Below are 22,807 nucleotides of genomic sequence, written 5' to 3'. Positions count from 1 at the left end.
CATTCAAAATGCGCTGTTATTGCAGCTTAGTGATATGTTTGTACAGTATGGACTGAGGGGTTTAACAGCATATTTTGAAACTCAGCAACGTTTGCATAGAATATCAGACTGTTTAGTTTTAAAAAGTGGGAAAATTCTGTTTTTTCCATGATATGGGCCCTTTAAAAAAACCGTTAACTAATAGCGCCTTTTACCCGATGGGTGGCGCTGTTTGTGCATTTTGCTGTGACGCTCCGTTTAAAGCACTGAAGTAGGAAACGCTCAGACAAATGGCGTCTTCACAACAAATCCGACTTAACAGCTGATTCTTCAAAACTACACGGAGACCTGAGGTAAATACAACACATCGTGGCAGTCTGATCATGACGAGGCTATTTTCCTCAGCTTAGCATTACGTTGTTACAGAATGCAGAGCTTTAACGGGTATGTTTTTTTCCAGAGACATTAAGAATATCCGTTGTGCGCTTCGCCAGCAGCACAGTAAAGCAGTAACGCCTGCTAGGAGTAGCTAGTCTGGTGGGCTTGATGGGCTTACCCTTAGTGGAGCTTACTAAGTGGCAGTGTTATGTAGCGAGGTGTGTAATGTCTGGACTGATGTGTCATTTCAACAATGAGAATGCGCTTCTCTCAGCTGGCTGATAACGTTAGGTTTTCTCTCGGATTCATGTAGCAGAAGCTGAAGTGCTGTATTGTTTACGCTCGGCTGTTCTTTCTTTTTGTTCTGTTGTGTCTGCCCACAGGTCGTTATTCAGATGGTCTCCGTGAGGGCAGGACCTGTCAAGGCTAACAATGCCTATTTGCAGCTTGTGCCCTCTGTGCGACATTTATTTAGTAAAATGGATCTCCATCGTACTTGTATAGCAGTCTAGCTGGCTACTGCACTGTAGCTTAGCAAAGCTGCTTTTAATTGGCCGAGCTCCAGTTCCTTTGGCAATAATCTGGAGGGCTTCGGATTCCACACACAGCCGGTTTGTAGCTCGGGAAGTTTTGACAAACTCAGACCACTTCTTTGAACGTAAGGTGAGTAACCTATATTAGTTAGCTTTTGAAAAACGCTGTTTTTTTCTACCACGCCCTACTGTGTGTGATATTTTAACTGTACCATGATTAAGGACCAATACGAGTATGAACGAAGCTGAATCAGCTTCTTATTCGCCAGCTTCTTGTTCGAAGTTTCCCGTTCCACCTTAAATGGTGCAGTAGGTACATTCGGGTGCTCCAGGGCCCAGGATGTAACTGCTGCAGCATTTAAGGTGGAACGGGAAAAATCGAAGAAGAAGCTAACTTCAGCCTTGTGTAGTGCGAGTAGTAACCTACGTGTCCGGCTGCAGGTGCAGGAGTGATGCCAGTTGCGGTGTTCAGTTTTTTCTTGGACCTATTTCTAAGGTACAAGATCTTGTGGTAATATATGAAAGATTTTCTGTGAGGTCTGGGGGAAATGAGGTGTTGGTTGATGAAGTGGCATTTACTGTGCAATATTTGTTTTTTTTATACGGGTGCATCAAAAAGGGTACCTGTTTGTACTGTATGAGGAATTGTTTCCCTTTCTGTGTGCCTCTGTGTGTATCTGTATGTATGTATGTATGCATTAGCACACAAAAACTGTAGGTGGAAATCAACAGATTTTTCTACCTGTCTTCTTACAAATTTAGAGTAAATAATGAATACTTTTATACTTATGTTTTCTATTTACAATATATGTGTAAAGACAAGGTGCCCACTTTGTCACAGTTGTCATCATACCAGGGACAATGGTAACACTTATTTGTGACACTGTAAACTGGCCTATAGAATAATAACAGAAGTGAAGTCTATGAATGAAATCTGTTGTTGGCCTAATATTTCTGTACTTTTCCATTAAAATGAATCCTTTTTTTAATGAGTTACTAAATGTTCAAGCTTAATTTGCTAATATAGGTTTCTTCACTTTCTGTTTTTTTTTTGGTATTTTGAAAGTAATTGCAAATTATTTGATTTTTAGTATTACAGAATGTTTCATATTTCCCTAAAACTACTGAATGTGAATCAATGAATTTCATTAATCAGTCAACCGATGTGAACATAGTTCATTCTGGACTCAGGAGCATCTGACAGTGTAATTTACCACAAGTTCAGTTGTAACACTAATATAACTGTCCCCCGCTGACTCTACCTTACTACACATGAGATGTGTCTGCCACACAATTCATTTCTCCACTGATGTAAATTTTCATTTTAATCTTGTCATTGGGACCTTGTTATTACTTGATGAACAAGCCCGAGCAAGTTTTCACTTGCTGTATGCCTTTAGCTTCTAGACGGATCTTAAAATGGCTGCTGCTATCTAGCACTATTTCTTATACATCAAGTATATACAACAAAGAAGAACACTGTCCTTCCTTATTTAAGCACTGCTATGCCTTTACTATTGCAAAGCTCAGGAATGATGTGTGTTAACCGTACTCTGCCTCTTATTGCATTCTGGATATCCTTGTATGCATATAGGTGCTAGTGTTTGCCTTCAGGTCAGCCGGGTTTATTCCAAGAAGTAGTAGACCACTTATTTTGCAGTGTTGTAATGCTCTCGCTGCACAGAAAACGGAGTCTGCGGCCTTCATTTGACAGGAGAAGAATGACTGTGGCTCTTAAAGCCTGCAAAGCCTTCTGTTCTTGGTTCGAGAGCACTTGAGGAAGCAGGACTTTTTGTTGTTTGAGGAACTGGCAGGCATGATGTGCTTTTTGAGAAATGGCCTGGCCTTTCATTTGAGATGAGGTCAGACCAATAATGGTTTTACATGAGGAGGAATTTGTCAGTCGTAGCTCTTATGTTGACACTCAGTTCAGGATTGGGTGACGTTACTGTTGTGGTGTGGGTGATGTTTGGAAACATTTAGGAGATTATTGTTACTGTTTTACATGATTTTAGGCAGACAGATCCTGTGAATGTACTGTGACACTCTCAGTGAAGTGCTTTTCAAATTTAAGCTCGCTTACAGTTTTGTTTCAACAAGTTAGTGAGTAATATATATATATGACAACATCATTAACCAAGAGGCTTAATAACACAGTTACCCGGCTATAGGCCTGGACAGACCACTGTTACAGGTAAAATCCAGATGGAATGCCTTTGTAGGGAGTGGTTGTGGTTTACATGTGGTGTAACTAGAGGGTTTGGCACCTCAACAAGGAGGCTAGAAGGTCAGTACTATTAATTACCCAGTGGAGGCATAGCTATGGGTCTGTATTTTAACTATTTTTTGTATCTGAAGCCTTTTTAGCCCTGTCCTTTATGAATGCCTGTGACATAATAGTGGAATAGAAATAGTGGATTTTTATTTATTTATTATTGTATGAGATGAGAACACAGTGAAAGTCAGCAAGGTCATGAGAGCAAACTAGAGTCAGACTGATATGAAAATTGTGTGTATGCTACTGATTTCAGGGTGCTAAAATTCTAATTACAGATAAAACAATTATTTATTTATATTTTAAACTTTAGTTTACACACTAATAGTTTTTCACCGTTTTTTCCATTTAATTTGAAAATGTCAGCTGCCATTTATTCTGTGTTAAAATGTAATGACAAAAATTTAACATGCGTTGAAAATTATGAATGCTTTTTACCTCCCTCTGTAAAGTTTCTTTTTTGTTGATAAGTGATTTTGTTCTGACAGTGATGATATTCAAAAGTCTTGATTGACCTACAGAACCAAACTTGGAGGAAAAAAAATCACAGGTTGGTTCAGGTATTAAAATAAATGGCCTTACAGAACCACTGTAGTAGAACCGAATGTTCTTTTTTTACCTGTTGTGAGTAATGAAGCTAATCTTCGTGTCAGCAGCACAAACTCTGTCTACATATTGTATAAGAAATTTAGACCTGGGCCTGCATTTTGGCCATGAGTCAGACTTTTTCTGTCTTCCTGTTAAGTGTGTATTGCAAATAGGCCTAAATTTGTCGAGTCTGGACAGGTATATGCCACTGAAACATAAATGGTACAAACTGAGTCAAGTATATCATTACATAATTTGGTCTGAGAAAGGGTGAAGCATGCAGTGATTAGGTAAGGCCATTACTCACGGCCCCAAAGCCACTCATGCCTTATGAAGTTACTTACTGTGCTGTCTTCTGCCGGGGCCGTGCCAGAGCCATGCACTCTCGGGCTTGTTTTTTCTGCTTTTTCCACATCATTGATGCTCCTCAGCTAGCTAGGTTCTCCTGTAGCCTGTTACTAACTGTACCCAGTGAGATGGTGCAGCTTTGGTTAGTCAGCAAGTTGGTCTGTGGTCAGGAGGAGAACAGCATAAGTTTTGGAGAAGTGAGAGGAGCTGCCAAATGGTGCTGGCTCATCTTTTTGGAGAGGCTTTTCTTCCAGGGAAAAGGCTCAGCCTAGCCAGTCATGGATAGATATTGGCCAGAGTGCTGTGTAAGGTGTTATCTGAGGACCGCTCTGGGGTGAGAGTGGAGTGGCAGCAAATTCAATTTTCAGGCTATTAGAACAGGAGACAACAGTGCATAATGGATTAAAAAGCCTCTCATCTATTATTTAGGGGATATTTTAACTTGTTTGTTTTCTTGGATACTCTAATAAGGATTTTTCTTTTGTTTATGCAACCTTTCTGTGAAGTCCCAAGGGTGTTTTTCACAATATTCTCTTTTCTTTTTGACCTAGGCAGCCTTCATGTCTGACTTGTGCACTGAATGTATTACTGAGTGCTTAGACTGTTTTGTATTTAGAAATGCCTAATAAATCCTAATGCATTATCGGTGAATTTTTGGATTTGGAAATTTCAGTATGCTAAACTATAGGACAGCTGACAGCGATGTTGAAGTCTAAGATTCATTCCGTCTCCGTTACCACAATACAGACTGACTCCTTTCGGCACATCTATGATGCCTTTGTCTGTGAGTAAAAACAGGATATTATGCTGCAAGCCAGTAATAAGGAAGCCCTGGCTGTAGGTCTCTTTTCTAAAATTCTCCAAAATTACCCAGTGTACTGCCACTTAAGACAATAATGTGCCATGCGCTCTCAATTTAGCTGTCTGCTTCTGCCATCTGTCTCTGTTACCATTGAGAAACAGTAATGCTGATGGGCACCCTTTGGGGCTGAATAGTCTTTACATTTGAGAAGACAGAGTGAAACTGTATCAGGTAAGAAAATAGAAACAAGTATTTAGTCTCATGCAGTAAAATTGTCTAGCCAAACCAGAAGCAATGATGTTTTACTGATTGAACCTGTAAGCCTGGCTGTTTCCTGTAGTTTTGTGTGTAGGACAAAAGTGTTTTCTCCGGGGGGAGTGTCAGCACATTATTGAGGTCACTCTCTTTGGGCTTTGAGTCTGAGGGTTGGCCACACAAGTGTGTGTTTGTGTTAGGGCTGCACTGTATACCTTTTGCTCTCTATTATCGTGACACTAGTCTTCGCAATACTAATATGACAGAAGGGTGCAATTAGTCCATTAATACCACATTTAATGTACCTGGCGTAGATGAGATGTTCAGTAAACCTGGCTGTTGAGCTGTGCTGGTTGAACGCTCTTGGGGGGCGGGGCATTGTGTGCGGCTCTGGCTGGCAGATACCATGCCTGTACAAAAAGCTGCCTATGGTATGTTGTACACTGTAACACTTGGTCACAACATCAATTGTCAGACATCAAAAAACAACTTGGGGTCTCAGAAAAAAACATGTCTCAGGTCTTGTACAACTAGAAATCAGGCAAAATAACATCAGACTAAGTGGACACAGACACCACGGCCTCAGACAAAATGGCCTTGGACGGTAAAGTTCATGTGACACTTACAATTCTGTTATTTCTCACAAGATTTGTTACAGTTTTGTGGCCGAATTGAAGATGACAGTACTACTACACAACATACTACTACCACAATTTTTACTGCTATTGTGTTGCTTTATTTCATAAATATTAAGCCTCAGATTACCTAAAGAAGAGTGAGGCAATGCTTTGAGGCAAAAGAAATAACAGGTAAAGCAAGGAAAAAAAATCCCACTCCAATCCCCAGTCCTGGTTTAACCATATTCCATGCTTGTTTTTCACACTGGTACCCCAAAAAGAGGATTCTGTTACTGTCAACAGCTCTTATCGAACACAAGTAATGTAAATTTGGCCAAAATAAAACAGGCCAATCTTGAACCATGTAGCATTACGGGGTCACCAGTGTGTTTTAAAATGTGATAATAATAGCGTCTGTATGTATGATGAAAAGTCAAGCTGAGGACGTTGAGTCTTGAGGCACTAGGTAGGTGCATCAAATGTTAGATGTGCTGGCTGTGTTTTCTGTTTGAGTTCTGGTCTACTAAAGCGTTCACATACATCAACAAGGCTGAGAGCACCAGCATGAAGGCATTCATTACTCATTCAGAAGTAGTCTGTTGTGATTTTGTGTTTAAACCTAAGGACAGCACTCCCATTGACCTGTTTAAGTTAGTGTTAAAGGAATTAGCCTGGGATTATAGATAATGGCAGAATTAGATTTGTGCTAACTCCCGGTCAATCAGGCTTCCACTGGTTACACACCTAGGGTTATTTTGAATTACTCATAACCCATAGCTTTGGTCTTTATCTCATTGGGCAGCTTTGCCAAATCTACCTTAAGAGAGTGTCTTTTAAAGTGTTGCTCCTTTCACCATAACAGGCTTGTTTTGTGTTACAGTCAATCAGTGATCAGTTCAGCAGAATGATTGTATGGTCCAAGTTGTTGTTCTTTCATAATCTTAATTTTCCTTGTTTTCACTACTGGGGCTGATGTTTAAAACATGGGATTTGATTTCTAGAAAAGTAGAACCACGAGCGACAACAGATTGCGTTCATGGCAGGCCTCAGGCTCTTGCTCTCTGCACATGTCAATAGAAATAAGCTCTGTAGAGCACGGTTGTCATATCCTCTTAATTTTTTAGACACAAATTGTATGCCACAAGGCTTCTGGAGGGGAGGATGTCTCTTTATATGCTGTTGCTTCAGTCTGAAATGGCAGGCACTCATGCTTTTTCTCCATTTAAATCTTTGCCTTCACAGGAAGTCAAGTTCAAGGTTCATACTCAATAGTTTCTGCTTCTAGTAACTCTATTCCCCATTTTAGCTTGTGTTGTTGACAAATGTTGTACAGACAAACAGTTATTTTCTAAGCAGCAGAGTAATGTTTTTTTTTCTGCTTGATTTGTAATAAACATCCATGATATTGTATCATGAATTAAAAAAGAAAACAGAAAAGCCTAAATTAGGTGCCTAAAATTCTAAAATAGTTATAATAGCTATAAAACAGTTTTGGTATGATGTTTGAAACATTTAAAATGTTATTAAAACCTTTTGTCTGTAAATTCCATTTTCCTCAAATGTGATATGGCACAACCAATAACAAAAGTACTACCCCAGACTTCCAACTATAACAAAGACTCCAAGAGGCCATCATGGTGCAATGCCAAGGTCAGTAGCCCTCTCAGAAAATATTGAAAAAAAAATGCTAGTTATCATGGTTAGGCTGGTTCAGTGGTATGGCCACATGAAACCATAAACTTGAGTTGGTATTATTATTATTATTATTATTATTGTTGTTGTTATTATTGTTATTATCGTTACTATCATTATTATTATCATTATTATTGTTAGTAGTAGTAGTAGGATGTTTATTTGAAAAAAGAAATGTATGTAAAAACTTTCAGGATCAAGGTTTTATACATGGCCAAGTACAAAGACTAGTTTCACATTCTCAGTAGTGGTAAATAACTTTAAAATACAGTATTTTTATTCATATAAATTTGCACCACTTGATGTTTACTGGTTGATAATTTGATAATCCCTTTTAAACATGAATCTCTGTCTTTATAAAAGCTGTGAAATAAATATCCACCATATTGTATAAAATCTTGCAGACACAAACGTGCATGTCAGATCCTTTGTAATTAGAATTTTTTAAATGATAATTTTGGAAGCTTTATTTGTTGTTGACCTTGTCATCACTAATCTTACAGAAAGTGCTTCATGAACTCTTTCCATCATCTTTAGAATGTCTTTCCTGATTGAACATGAAATTTCATCTGACAGTTAGTTGCCATGTAAAAAATATGGTTTAATTGTCTTAGTTGGTTAATTTTATGCAACAGTTAAAGTACAAGTCTAAAGTGACCAATTTGGCTAATTTGCTATCTTGATTCCTAATGATTTATACTTTTGTAGTGAATTCTACCTGGTACTAACATGAAATGTTGCACTGCACTATTGTGTATGTCTGCACACAGACAAATGTCTACAGTCATACAGAATCATGTAGTTAAACAAACGTAAATGATGTCTCTGCTGGCTTGCTTTCTTATGTTATGCTTATTCGCCTCAACCCAACTGATGAAAGTGCAGCCAATTCACATTTTGCTTGCTGTATCAATACATTTGTGAAGTCTAATGACTGTGGAAAATGATTGCAGTCATCTTAAATTATTGAGATCATCTCAAATTTTTTGCAATCAGGCAGTTATATAATGATTGTGGCAGGTCTAGCCCCAGGGTTATTGTGCTTGAATTCATTGCATTTATCATCTGCAGCCTTATTGTTACTGTTAGCTGGCTTTTTGTTTTCATACTGGTTTTGCATATTTAAAACCTGTTGTTACACTTGTTCAAACCTGTTGTAAGGCTCTGATGACTCATTGTGTGGCTTAGGTCAGGTTCAGAATAGAGGCTACATCTTGAAATGATTTCGGTTATTAGGTATTCAGTCATCATAGTTTCTGCCAGTCTGGAGTCTTCTTGGAAAATAATTGCTAGCCTGTCCATTTAGCCTACCTGTTTTAGCCTAAGTGCTGACTCAGCCTCTTCTAATTTATCTAGTGACGCATTCGAGGAAATGTCTGCCCTTAGTGAAGGCCATTGGATGCTGACGCATGTCCACATTGACTGGCTTTGACCTGTTTTTTCTATTATAGCCATTATCATAGTTCTGCCTGCTTAACAGGTCCCTCTCATAAGACATCTAAAAGGGAGGAACTGAAATGTAATTTCTTACTCAACCTGAGATTGTTTTGCATCAACGTATTGCATCCTCTGCAACTTTTATGTTATTTTAGCCTGCTTTTAGATGAAGTATTCAATGTGAATTTGCTGGCTTGTTTCATGTGAGAATATAATGGCTATGAATGTGGTCTAGGTCAGCTAATGTGTTAGGATAGCGTTTCAGTTCTGAAACTTTCATGTCATATCATAGTGTTCTCGCTAGCAAAAAAAAATCTAGCATGCGTATTTTGTTTTGGGACTATTGACAGTTCGTTATGGTTTAGGGTACGCTCAAGATGTAGCCTACTTTCTACGAAAGGATTTCAGTCATGTCTGCTGTATTCTCAGATGCTGGGAAGAGTTACTGGCATGTCCATTTATCCTTTTTTCAGCCTGAGTTCTGAATCAGTCTCTTCTTATCCAGTGATCCATTTAAAGAAAGATCTGCTTTCTGAGAATGCAGTTAGATTCTGCCAGATGCCTATGTTGAAGACTGGAATGGTTATCAAGCCATACTGACCCTCTTATATGAAAGGATGATGTTCATTACATCTCTCACTTTTATTACAATAGAAAAAAGAACTAAATTGTGGTATTTTATTTACACCTTAGTGTTGAGAACAAAAGCTGAGTGCCTCCTAGCGAGTGTGCTACCTATGACACCCTGAGGGCTGTAGAGTTCATGCAGGTTCACTGATTGTTTTGTATAGCCAGTTAAATGGCTGTATTTGCATTGTAGACATTGTGACTTCTGATTCCTATCTCCACCATTATAAAAAATGGGAGTCAGTACGGTTCTCTGCAGTGAGCCATTTCACATCAAACCATTCTGAGTAACTTCGCTTACATGAAAATAGTTGAATTATGCAGAAATTTTGAAATTACCATTTAAACCAGAGGTAACCAACTTTGGTCCTGGTGCTCCTGGTGGTTAATTAACTTTACAGGGTTTGTTTACCAAAAGCATCTTATCGCAAAGATAATTTTTAAATGGCTGCATAAGTATCAAACTGAATGCTCTCTCTACCAGTTAAGACAATCTAAACTTAAAGATTAAGATGCTTTAGGGAAGCTCGCTCCAGGTCAAACACAGCTTTTCTTTAGTAAGCAAATAATTGTTTTATGTTAAACCGTTTCCCATATTTGTTTTCAAGCATGATGAAGTCATGCAGCAGTAAAGCAGACTGAGGATTGCAAAGTCCATTGCACACCCTACCATTTCTCTCATACAAATATATACTAAAGTCCCATAACACCTGTACTGAGGGTCATAATTTGTCACTTTGAGTTTCTATGGCAACAAGGCAGTATAATGAGGGTACAGTTTTCGGCAGGAGGCCAAGAGAGACCTTTGAAAGAGAGAAACGGATGGAGTTCTGTGAAGCTCCTGGGAGAATCGAGATGAGGCCTCAGGCAGTAAAGCAGCTGGCCTGGCCCTCATGGTCCATAGCCACTTTTAAAGCTCAGAGAAATGCATACTGACTGCTGTAGTGGGGGTGCTTCAGCCATTAACCTGTGCTGTGGAGTTGGGCTGAGTTTTCACATTCCAGCCAGTAAAAATGTCTTTGCCCATCCACAGCCTGGAGGCCTGAAATGTTGCAAGTTTTCATCTGAGGAATATTGCGTGCCAAGGCTGCCTTTTTGGCCAAAGTGATCTTGTTCTAAAAGGGGAAATACTTGGATATGCATCTGGGAACAGAATACAGTTTGCCTTTGTGCAGACTTGTTTTTTTCACTGTGATTAATGACTTAAAACCCGATATCTACAGTACTGTTCTGTTTTAGAAAAGACAACCCTAGTGAGATGAAGTGTAATGGCATGGTCAGTTTTTCACTTTGGCTATCAGTGGGACTGGATTTTCTTAAATTGACTGACTGTGGATAGGGGACTGCGTGGACTGGGCTGATCATAGATAGTGTGCCAATAGTTAAAAGGACATCATGCAAATGTTTGATAGAGCAAAGGTCATCAACTGGTACCTCATTTGTAAAACTGTTTTCAGTGCAGTATTGAGTTTCATTTGTTCCTGCTGGTGACCGAAGCCTAGTAGGGTTGCACAATGTATCAACATCCAAGACATTATTTGTCAATATTAAGCTTTGAATTCATTGGTTATGATGTCAAGAAAACCGGTGGGATAAAGTGACTTTCGAAAATGGTCATGTAAAAATAAATTATTACATAAATGATTATTATTTTGGTACATAAAATTACACAAATGTTAAGGGCTGGTTTCCTGGGCATGCACTAAGCCTTGTCTTGAAATGCCAGTGGTGAATCACCATCGGAAATTCTTTTAAGTCAATGCTTAGGCTTAATTCTAGTGGGCTTCAGATGAAATGGAATACAATAAGAATGTTGGATATGGGCTCTTTAATGAAGATGCTCTTTTGGGCATTGTCATAATCTTACTTTATGATGTTGGGTTACAGCATGGTTGATTTTGATCCATTTTAGAGCATCTGCAGAACCTTCTGTGAGTGAAGTCTATTGTGTCTGAAAATGTGGTTAAAGCACTAGCTTCGAGCACTGCTTTGATGACCTTGCTGTGGAAAACTGGCTTCTGAACATTTCGTGGAGTCCTCTCCCTGGATGACAACTTTTTGTAGAGTTTATTTCTAACCCTTATACAACACTGTCGACTGCGACTGTATTCGGGTACTCCTGAAAACCTTGGCTGTCTGTTCTTGATAATATATAAAACAAGCAAACACTTTAGGAAGTTCAGGCCTCTAGTACTCATACTGAGCTCCTTGAATTAGGGTAGGCCTTGGTGCTTTTCACTGCTGCTTGGTTGCCAAAAAGTATTTTTTTTCTTTAGCTGTTTACCAGATGAGGCAGCAACGCTGGACTTTTGTTGTTCTGAAAGTGTGGAGTATTGGTTTAATGAGGAATAGTGCAGTGCAAGAGTTCAGTAGGCTGATTTGAGTAACTTGGAGACTGGCAGACCATCACAGGCTATTGGAAGCATTGAAAAGTGAGAGAAGATGACACTAATTAGACTTAAAACTCCTCTAATTGGACTTCCAGTGATAAGTCTATATATAGGCTGGTAATAAGGATGATAAGTAGGCCTCTGCCCTGCTGCTGGAGGATGTTTCTAGGCCGTTAAGGCTACAATAGGTGCATTTTTTTTTTTCTTTGTTCTACATTACTGGCCCTTATGGTTAAGATAGCCATGAGCAGGTTTCTCTCTGCAAGACATGCAGCCTCTTTGATTACTCTACTATTAGCATGCATCATAGTTGTTGCTGTCTCTGAAAGAGGAGAGTGAATGGTTGCTCTGGTAACAACCCAGTATTTGCTGTAGCCGTCTCTGTGTGACCTTGCAGCTGTTGTTAGCATTTCAACATATCAGCTAAAGGTAGCTTATGAAATGGATCTTATGCAATCATCAATGCCATTATATGATTAGCCTACATTTTGGGAGATAAAATCAAAATGTGTCCACCTCACATCTCTCATCAGTCTCTCACAGGCTTTATAAAGATGAACCCTGTTTAATCTGAACTGTTTTAGTGGAGAAGCTGCGGCACTCATAACTACCAACACTAGGGCTGGGACCACGATTTATTGGTAGTTACCAGTAGTGACCATGAAATCTATATGAAGCATTTAATAACTTCTTTTTTTTCTTTACTTTCTGTATGAAAGAGCAGTCTGTGCTCCAATGCTGCTTTTACTACACACACAGCAGTGAGTTGCCCTGTGAGGCATGGCAGGAATGAATGAAATGCTGGTGCACTGTCAGACAGAGAAATTGCCATTAGAAGCTGCATTTTTCATTCCCATAGTCTACTGTTTAGTCATTGTGAAGTCTTTTCCCAGTGAGTAGATTTTTACAGACGGAAAAAATAGGTGCAATTTTTATCGCACTGAAAACTTTTTTTTTGTTGTGTTATTTATTAAATAATGTACTGAGTAATAACTGCGACAGAAATATATTTCTGGCTCTTAGCCAGTGCGATTCAAAGAAGCCGACTCTGTGGAAACAGTTGAGTTTGAAGGTTCCACTACGTTAAAATTGCATCTGTCATCCCAAAAACACTTAATGTGAATAGGCCTTAACGGCCCACCCCGCCCTCAGTTGGTATCAACTATTGGCCGATTGTGCTGAAAGGCAATCAGTATCGGCCCCAAAAATAATTGATTCATTTTATGCTTTTTTCTAGCCAGTGTGTCTTAAAGAAGCAGACACTTGTCTTTAGCCCATTCTGGTAAAAATTCAACTCAGACTCACACATGAGCTGGAGTTTGAGGCTCTGATTCAACCCAGAGCTAGAGTCCGCACTAAAAAGAGTAAATAAAGAACGAGCAGCTGTGAGCTCTAATGTGTTTTTTTTTTTGTGTCAAGACTCAGATTCAGCGTGTGCGTTAGGTAAAGGTGTAGCAACTGCCATTGTTGTGCTATTCAGCCTGACTTGAAACGAACACAGCTTGCTAACAAAAGAATGCCACTTTGTAGTGTACCACTGAGATGCTACAGACTGTGTGAAAGAGCAATAATTGCTTTTCAGAGTGCTTTATTTTTGCTCGAGACTGCAGCTGTGCAGTTCATTTAAAAACTGGTATGAACATTACATAAATTATTGTTTCTCATTTCTCTCTGATTTGATACAGCTAGAATTTAAATATATGAATAAGTCTCCCAGAGGCATTTGACATTTTGGAACTTTTGTTGTTGCTGATGTCTTGCAGAGCGATAATAGATCTGCTTGTAAATAATGCAACACACTGAACTCTCACTTTCGCATTGCACCACTCAGGTCCAGAATTTCTCCTCGCAAGCTCTGAAATGAAAACCACTCTTCACTGGCTTGAGTTATTAAATTTCTGTATTCGAGTTACAGGCAAAAGGCTTAGGCAATAACAAACATCTTTTCTTTGCCATCAGTTTCTTACTGTTCAGTTGTGGTAAAGAGCAGGGGATTTTGAGATTGTATTTGTTTTTCTTCTTTAACCGACTGGATTGATGCGCATATGCACACTGCTTGAGAAGTTATGAAGCATAGCAATTTTTATATATATATATATATATATATATATATATATATATATATATATATATATATATGAAACATTCTATATATATATATATATATATATATATAAAACGTGGTGGTGGCAGCAAAATATAATGAATAATTATACTAAACTAAAGCTAATGTTTATTCAGTCCAGAATTCCCACGCTTTCACATATCTGATGCAGCTGTAGATCTGTGAGAGTGTGTTGCAGGGCACTCAGAGGTACTCGGGCTGCTAACAGAGGTTGCAAGCGAACATGGCAGGAATGGATAGAAGTGAAGGAGAGCGGCAGGATGTGGCAGAATGAGGAGAGTCTGAGGGATGACGTAAGACTGCAAGCACTGCATGTTAAATTAGCTCTGGCTTCTCAGCTTTGACTCAGCGCTAGGTAGGGTTGCACGATATGGACAAAATATTAGTCTTCAGATTACATTTGCTGCGTACTGTGACTGCCATATGCCTTGCAATATATTAAATATGCAGTTGGTGAATCAGTAATGAGACATTTTCAAAGGCAGGTCTGTGTTATTTTTGATCAGAATATCTTAGTTTTATTGGATTGTTGGGGTTATGAATACCTTGATTTATCAAATCACCCACAGAAAGAGTCCTTTGGAACAATGATTGGTCAAGTTGCTCATAGCAAAGAGTGGAGGAAAAAAAAAAAGCTGTGACAGGTTATTTGGCCCCTGTGATTATTGCAGCCTATTGTCGTATCAGCTTTGCAAAGACCATCATTCAATAACGATTAACAAACAATGAATAGTGACAGGGGCTACAATATTCACAAGAGGGCATAGGGCATATGTATCCTGCTTGATGATGGAATTCCAAAGTGTTTAATGGCACAATACCACTTTCTCTTTTCCTATACCAACATTGACACTTTGAGTATCAGCAAAGCTTGAGCCAATGGATGGTAGTATGAGGAATTACCTGTATATTGCAGATATTCCAATGGCTATCAAGATTTAAATGTCAGAAAAAGCACCGTCCATGACGTTACAACGTGCAAAAGGAAAGCATATGAGTCTCTTGATCTGTATTCTTTTAATGTATCGTCAGTGTCCTGTATCAGACATGGTACATGTTTGGTTTCAGAATGTTCTATAGCAGCATAGTGTTCTATTTTTTGGTGGTGCTGGCTAAACAGATAACTGCAGAACATCTTTCCTCACAAAATTTGAACTTTGACTTTATAACTGACATTGAGGTTCCATCAGAAAAAGTTTTCTTTTTTGTCAAAAACTGAGAAAAAAATGTTCATATAGCTCAGCCTAATAACAAGAGTAAGCTACAGTAACAGTAAACTGTGGGCTAGCTGAACACAGTAAGCTTTGGCAAGTTTTATTTTAACAAGAAACCATTTGTAGACTGTAAAGTGCAATTTTACCAAAAAACATTACTTCATTACCTGCCATACTGAAAATGTGTTTGAAAAAAAGTGCCATGAATCTCAACTAGGAGGCTCCTCAGTGTGTAGATTAATATCAGGATCTCAAACAAAATTTGGGGCAACTGTCTTCTAGGTGCATTGAAAACACACTCAGACTTTTTTTCTTTTTTGGAAAGAGGCTCTTGCTTGTCTGCCACTCTCAAGGCTCTTACATGCCCTCCATGATACTATCATAAATTGGCAACAGCCAGGTGACGCAATCAAATAATGATACACTGCGCACAATGTCACAAGCCTAGTATTGACTGATACCTTTAAAAACTCTAAAACCTATGGTTTAAACTGAGCTATTTATAAAAGAAGCACTTTCACGTAAGATGAACATCTAAGTAGACTATCATGCTGAAACTACTCAAACACTCTGCACCGAATCACATTGCACAACCTGAGTGTGTGCTGTTTCAGGCTTGATTTGTTACAGGATTCATTCTTTACCATTTTCTGCTCATATCAGCCCAAAGCAGATACTTGGTAACAGATTGGTGCCGTCTCTTTTTAAAAGCTTTGTTAGATTAGACAAAGTAAGCAAAGAAACTCATGCCTGAATCATCAGCAGACATGGGCAAAATAATGTGCATCATATTAGCACCGATTATCAAACTGATATGTTGATGTTACTCAGCTTTTCACCAATGCTGGTATGATAATTATATTAACATGCATCCTTAATTGTCTGAGCACCACTCTGTACACAATTAGTCACCTTCTGCTTCTGCTACAGGCTTCTGTGTTTATTTGTTCCAGCCTAGCTGCCTTTCAGTAGCTGATGTTTTTGCTCCTTGCTCTGATTGGCCTGTAGTGGCTCTTAGCACTTTTGGCAGGCCTCCCACAGCCTTCCTGGGTAAGTCGCTGAGAGTGAAACTGACAAAAGCTTCCTTTGGGTCAATGGGACTGAATTGTCTGTGACTACAATCCTTTCCTCTACAGTTGCAACGTCTACCTGTAAAAGCTTTGGTGTGAACTAGGATGTTAACTTTCTCTGTCTCCAGCTGTATTGTGGAGAACATGGAACCGGTGCTACCCCTCCAACAGCGAAATGTGTCATCTTTCTTTTTTTCTTCCCCTCAACCATCCTCCAGTTGCCTAGCAGCCAGGGGAGCATTTTTGACAGCGCTGGATGACGCTGACTTTCACAGGAGCATTTCCTGTAAACACTTCAGACACAAGCGAGCCTATGTGCCAGAGCCCTGCTTAGAATAAAAAAACAGGAAAGCGCAGAGAGACACCTGCCAAAAATAATCCTTCTCCTCCCTCGATCTGCAAAGGAGATTTAGAAGGTGGCAGCGAAGTGCGATTTCTGCGCCTTTTTTAGCTGAAGAAGAGTCCTACCAGAAGTCAGCTAGAGAGTTTCCTCTCCGCCTCTCAGTCCGTGACTTGGGCCAAACTGACTGAGCATTTTAGGCCGAGCTCTCATGTCATTCCATTGCAGTTGAACTCTTGAAAGCAATTTAGGAAGCACTTCATGAACCATGTACCGTCGCTTGCGTAATGAACCTGCAGCTAAGTGTCTTTGACCCTTTCCCGATCACGTCCATTAGACTTCTCTCATACAAACAGTGGAGCCCATTTTCAATCTAATGTACATTTGGAGTGTCGTCCTCTTTGTTTGTGCTGTTAGCATCAGTGCATTACAAAAGCACTTATCTTCACGGCAGCAGCCTTTGCCTCTCTGGATTGGCGTCATTTGAGCTATGCGAATGACCCTTTTTGAAAAGCAAGTTATTTTCTAACAGTGGTCATTCTGTTACAGCCCTGCAGTAAGCAGCCATGACCACAGCCCGGTACCGACCCACCTGGGACTTGGCTCTGGACCCACTGGTTTCCTGCAAGCTGTGCCTGGGAGAGTTCCCCCTGGAGCAGATGACCACCATCACACAGTGCCAATGTGTCTTCTGCACACTGGTGAGTATAAGCTAATCCACCCATTTCTCCAGCATTTCTTTCAGCATTCAGGCAGGGACAATTGGTGACATACCACACAATTGTCTTGCACTATGATGAGTTCAAGCATTCATGAAGCATGATAGAAAAGGGTATGTGGGAATGTGGGACATGTGGGAATACTAGTGTCTTGCAATGGTTTATGTGAAACAACTTTTTTTACAAAGATTCTGACGTTCACCAGTGTTTTCTTATTTGAGATTTGCACAAAGGTGCAAGCAATTCTGTGGTTGAAGAACATCTCATGAATCTGATCTAGACTTTTTTTTTAGGCTCCTTCTCAAAAACAAATTTAAGAAAAAGACTTAAGATAGGCCAGCAAGGCCCAGTGTTATTTAAACCAGAGGAGTTTTCACCATCACTGTGGAATACTGGTTCTTTAGCTTATCTATTATTTGTTTGCTATTACTAGGCTCCAGTGATAGGCTCCTTCACTTCTGTTTGCATGTGGTATTCTGGTTCTTTATCTCATCTATTGTTTGTTTGTTTCTTTATTTCTTGTTTACCAGTAATAGACTCCATTGCTAGATTCCTTCACTTCTGTCTTTTTCTACCCTTTGGTTTTTACTGTTAGAGCCGGAGGCTAAATCTCAAAATAAGCTCATAAAATTGCTGTGCTGCAGCCCACAGTTCTTATCTGGGCTTTTTTCTGAAATGTGCCCAAGTATAACAGCACTGTTCACTATGACAGAAACAACATTTACAGGCCAAGTGGACTGTGTGTTATGCCAACATGGCTGAGTGTGATTCAGTGTCCAGGAATAAACACTGGAAGCAACTTCTGTTCTCTCATGCCCCCTGTGGTGCACTGTGGTGGTGGGCCTTGGCCTTTTACACTGATCTGAGACCAGTTTCATGGTTCCAGAAGTGCTAAAGGGAGTTGAGGGAAACTGGATTCTTGGCCAAGAGGAAAGTTCTACCCTGGGTGTGGCGTTGCCCCTTTCAAACACTGTGAGGCCTTGTTTGCTGGTGTGGGCTCGCCAGGCACAAACTGTTTTTGTTCCTTATAGCAGCACCGTGTCTCTCTCAGACAGAGATTCCATAAAAGATTCCTTAAAATCTGGAGTGCAGTTTTGTTTATGAGCAAAGCTCAGATAATAAGACATGTTTTGTGAGAGAACAAAAATTACCATATATCTTTGCCAAAGATAATGAGGGACTACTTACAGACCTGTATATTTTTTATCATTTTACTGTTGATGCCTAATGGCCCATTTCTCAATCTGTTTAAATGTTATTATTGCTGTTGCTTTTCTCTGGACCACAAATGGCTCTTTTGGAGTTCAGTTAGTCTGGGAGATGGCTGTGGTATTGTGCTAACCGAGCGTTTATTGCAGAATCAATTTACCATGCATCTCTACTGTAATCAACATACACAATATAATGCGTTCTGATGATATTTTAAATGTGTTTCTGTACATTGTAATTACATTTCTGATGTGGTAATGTTTCAGATGTGCTCAGGAAATGTGTTCTGGAATTTTGTTATCAAGAGTTTTCTATGTTTGTAGTTGCACATTACAGATTCATTGAGCAGAAACACTACAGCTTTTGGATGTCAGACTATCACGAGTTTATCTTTGAGGTCTAATTTGTCTTTATTTGCAGTGTCTGAAGCAGTATGTGGAACTTCTCATCAAAGAAGGCCTTGAAACCGCTATTAGCTGCCCAGATTCTGCCTGTCCAAAACGAGGACATTTACAAGAAAATGAGGTAACCACAAAGCAAGTCATTTGTTTTGAATGATGCAACCTTATTTTCAAAACAGACACATCAACAAACAAATCAAACATCAGCATCAGCACAAACATTATTTCGCAAGTGATTTTTGCCAGTGCAAGATAAAAAAGTATAGAAAAAATATTTCAAATAAAAAATTCAGAGCTTAAAAATCCTGTATGGCAGACACCCATCTTCAGTGTTGGCCATATGAAAACAGAAGACACTACTCCCACTTCTCTTCCCAAAAATATTTTTGCCTCTGAGCAAGAACTAAAGATTTATTGCCAAGAATGTTGGACTTTCTGTTGGAGATGGTGGTTTGCTTACTGTTGGCTTCTCTTCAGTCATACTTCACTGTGAACTTTGCCTGCTTCTCCGAAAAGCATAAAATAGTTGTGTAACTGACGTTTGGAAAAAAATATGTCTAAAACTCCTCCCACCCAGCCAATATATTCCCATCTTGCCACTACTATTCTCTATGATCAGTTCACACTCTACCACCTCCATGTCTCCTTCCTGTTTGGGGTGTTTTCACATATAAGTTTTTTTTTAAATGAATCAGACTCAGCTTTGTTAAACCAGTTTTGTTAAAGTGGCTCTCAGAAAAAAAGCTGTAAATGATCTCAGTGCTTTGTGGTGTCGAAAACAAAAAGACTTTGTCCTAATCTGAGGACATATGTTTAATTGGGGAGGACGTATAAGTAAGAGCAGGAATCATGGGTGGTTAAACGTAAATTATTAATAGTTTATTTAGTTTTCATTATCATACACTTTTTTAATAAAGTAGATAATGACAATGAATAATGAATGAATTTTATTGCCACGCAAATGCCAGTGGTAATTGTATCCGGTTCATCAAGATGTAATTCCACTCTGCTGTAGTACAACACACGTAAACATACAATGTAACATATACAATAACAATATACAACATTTAGTATATATACACAGTAATTTTCAATAATATGATCACTTTACACTACTGTCATCTCATAATATCTTGAGCAGATCACATACTGGGAAAATGGTATGTGATCTGCTCATAATGTTAATCAATAAAATCAATATTCAGTGTAAATAATTTTATTTTAAAGCTCTTCCATTGAAGCTCCCAGTATTTATAGAATAGACAAGGATCATGTGCCAAACAGCAAAATACTGTGAAATAAGCTACAAGAATTAATGAAAATTAAACAGAAGACTAAACAAAACCTTTACAAACCCTTTTTTTTTCCATTCATGACCATTATCAAGTGTAATACTAGTTATCGTGCTGTATCCAGATTTCTTAGTTGGTCCACCAGGCTTGAACCAATTACTCAGTCACAAGTCAGAATGCTGTTGATGGTTAACAAATGCACCGTGCTCCCTTAAGAATGATATTTTTCTTGGGCAGAGTGACTGATTTGATTATTTATCCACTTGACAAAAGGATATCTGTAGATCTTTCTCACTGTGGAGTGGAGCAGCACTAACACTATATGTGTGACGCCTGCAAGCTGTAGCAGTCACACGGCTGCATTGCTTACATACTGCAGGGTAAAACAAAACAGCCTAAAGTTTACTTAAAACCCACCAGAAGGTGAAACTGTTCAAAAATGTGTCCAAATGTAACTGTCTGAAACAGGGTGTAAAAAAACACATTTATTCAAATAAGTTCTCTACATCCAACAAATCTTCTATCAACTCTTATTGTCCTAATTAGTAGTTGGCAGTGTCTCTTTACAGAGATCTCTTTTTGTAACATTTGCACATTTGTTCTCCCTCAGGTTTAGAATTGTCAGTGATGCCACCAAATGAGCCTCGCTCTTTTGTCGCTTTTCTTGCTGTACGTGCTTGTATGTCCTCGGGTTGCCAGCTGTTCAATGCTAGGATCACTATACAACAATAAGTCGATACATTTCATTTTCAGACTTTTTTCCACGGCCGCAGTACATTTAGAAAGTACTCCAAACAAAAATCCACACCCCACGACTGTATAATTTTTCACCTAGACTACATTTTAAAACTAGCCCAATTTGTTGGCAGAATCATGAATCTGGCAACTTTGCATGACTGGGAAAGAACCGTGAGTGAACTCTATGCATGCAGAAAACAGCATAGTGTTTCTGGTTGCCATAGCGACCATGCAGCTTACAATTTCTACTGTTAAATATAGTTTCACTATAGCAGCAGTTTTCAGATGGCAAAACAAACTTTACAGAGATCAACTCAGACGAGGTGGCAGTCAGAGTTTGGTTTGTTTATGGTCACTTTAGAAAGTCTGAACTTGTTAAACTTTTTCATATATGCACAAAAAATGCAGTGTCTGCAATTTGAGACATCTTGAAACACTAAAATGACACAAGTGTGAAAATGCCCTCAATCTCTACAAGGGGAGCCTGGTCGTCTACTGCAAAGGAAGAGCTGCCAGAGCTCCAGCCCATGTTCTCTAAGTTCTTTCGCCTTACAGCTTTGCTTTCACTCTGCAAACCACAATTGATTCATTCATTGAAGACGTGGTCTGTACTACGGCTGCAAGGTATTGACAAAATGCCATATTGTGATTATATTGCTACCTATTAATATTACAATATGCCTCCCAATACATTACACATTGGACAGCCCTTGATGTAACATGAATTAAAGACTGACTTGCATCATTTTGGCTAAAATTCTTTACATTTTTGGGTCATGTGAATTCCTTGAGGGCTCATTTGCATATTCAGCCTTCTTCTATCAGTATTGGCAGAAGCTATATTTTGGTATTTTAATTTTTAAATAACATCAGAGAAATTATGTAGCCCTAGTCTGCACTAGCAATGTCATACTTCAGAGTGTGTGCTGATCTAGGATCAGCTCTTTCTGAAGGGCAGAAACTGAGCACAGGCCAGCATTTATACCGAGGAGCTTGAGAAATATGACGGTAGACACTGTTGATGGTTGCACACAGTGGCTGGACTACACAGCCTACATGCTCTCAGTCTGAGGTCAGTCTGAGGGCAGAGCCCTCTGTGCTTTGGGCTACGTGTGTGTGTGTGTGTGTGTGTGTGTGTGTGATGCCTGATTCACTCACAATGAAGCTTTATCTGCACAGTTTGCACTCAAACCCTCTTATGAAGGCAAGGTCCATATGTGGCTTTCTATGTCTGTCCAGGTGGCTTACTAACCTTGCCAAATGTCCCTCTGTGTTTGTGTTTGTAGGGCCTGTTTATGTTGTTATGTTGGATCTTTTGTTTCCTCAGCAACCTTCTGTTTGTTAGCCATCACTCTATCTCACCCTGACTCTCTGTCTCACAGATTGAGTGCATGGTGGCGTCAGAGATAATGCAGAGATACAGGAAGCTGCAGTTTGAAAAAGGTGAGTAGGAAGAGCCTCTTTGTCCATTATGGTTGTTGGAGCAAAATATACTTTGATTGAAATTCAGCACAAAAACGACGTCATTTGAGGATGCCAGTACCTTTACACATGAGTTTGATCTGAAAGATGCAGCACAATAATAGAATGTGTTATGAATATTATTTTTTAATAAATGTTTTTTTGAAAATAATAACTACTTTGTAGACTTTGCCAAGTCCTGAACCTTTATCTAATCATATGTTGAGCACTGATTGCAAAAAAACTAGGCAAGAGACTAGAATACCAGGTCTTAAGTAACAAGACTAGGTAAATATTCCGGGTAAGTGTGTCTTCAA

The 22,807-nt window shown here is 39.1% G+C and overlaps 1 protein-coding gene across 1 annotated transcript in view; it reads left to right on the top strand.

Annotated features, from left to right (window-relative positions):
• The first annotated feature begins 231 nt into the window (after positions 1-231).
• Positions 232-22,807, top strand: part of rnf144aa (ring finger protein 144aa) — a 42,467-nt gene continuing 19,891 nt past the window's right edge. The window contains exons 1-5 of the mRNA XM_036592758.1: positions 232-332; positions 741-1,020; positions 17,220-17,371; positions 19,019-19,123; positions 22,412-22,472. Of these exons, the coding sequence (XP_036448651.1) occupies positions 17,237-17,371; positions 19,019-19,123; positions 22,412-22,472 (301 nt within the window). The 5' untranslated portion in view covers positions 232-332; positions 741-1,020; positions 17,220-17,236. The remainder of the gene's footprint in view (positions 333-740; positions 1,021-17,219; positions 17,372-19,018; positions 19,124-22,411; positions 22,473-22,807) is intronic.

This window comes from Colossoma macropomum, unplaced genomic scaffold (genome assembly GCF_904425465.1).
Source record: "Colossoma macropomum unplaced genomic scaffold, Colossoma_macropomum, whole genome shotgun sequence".
NCBI classification, from domain to species: Eukaryota; Metazoa; Chordata; class Actinopteri; order Characiformes; family Serrasalmidae; genus Colossoma; species Colossoma macropomum.
Note: the sequence above shows the minus strand (reverse complement) of the source record. Positions and strands in the feature narration are given on the sequence as shown.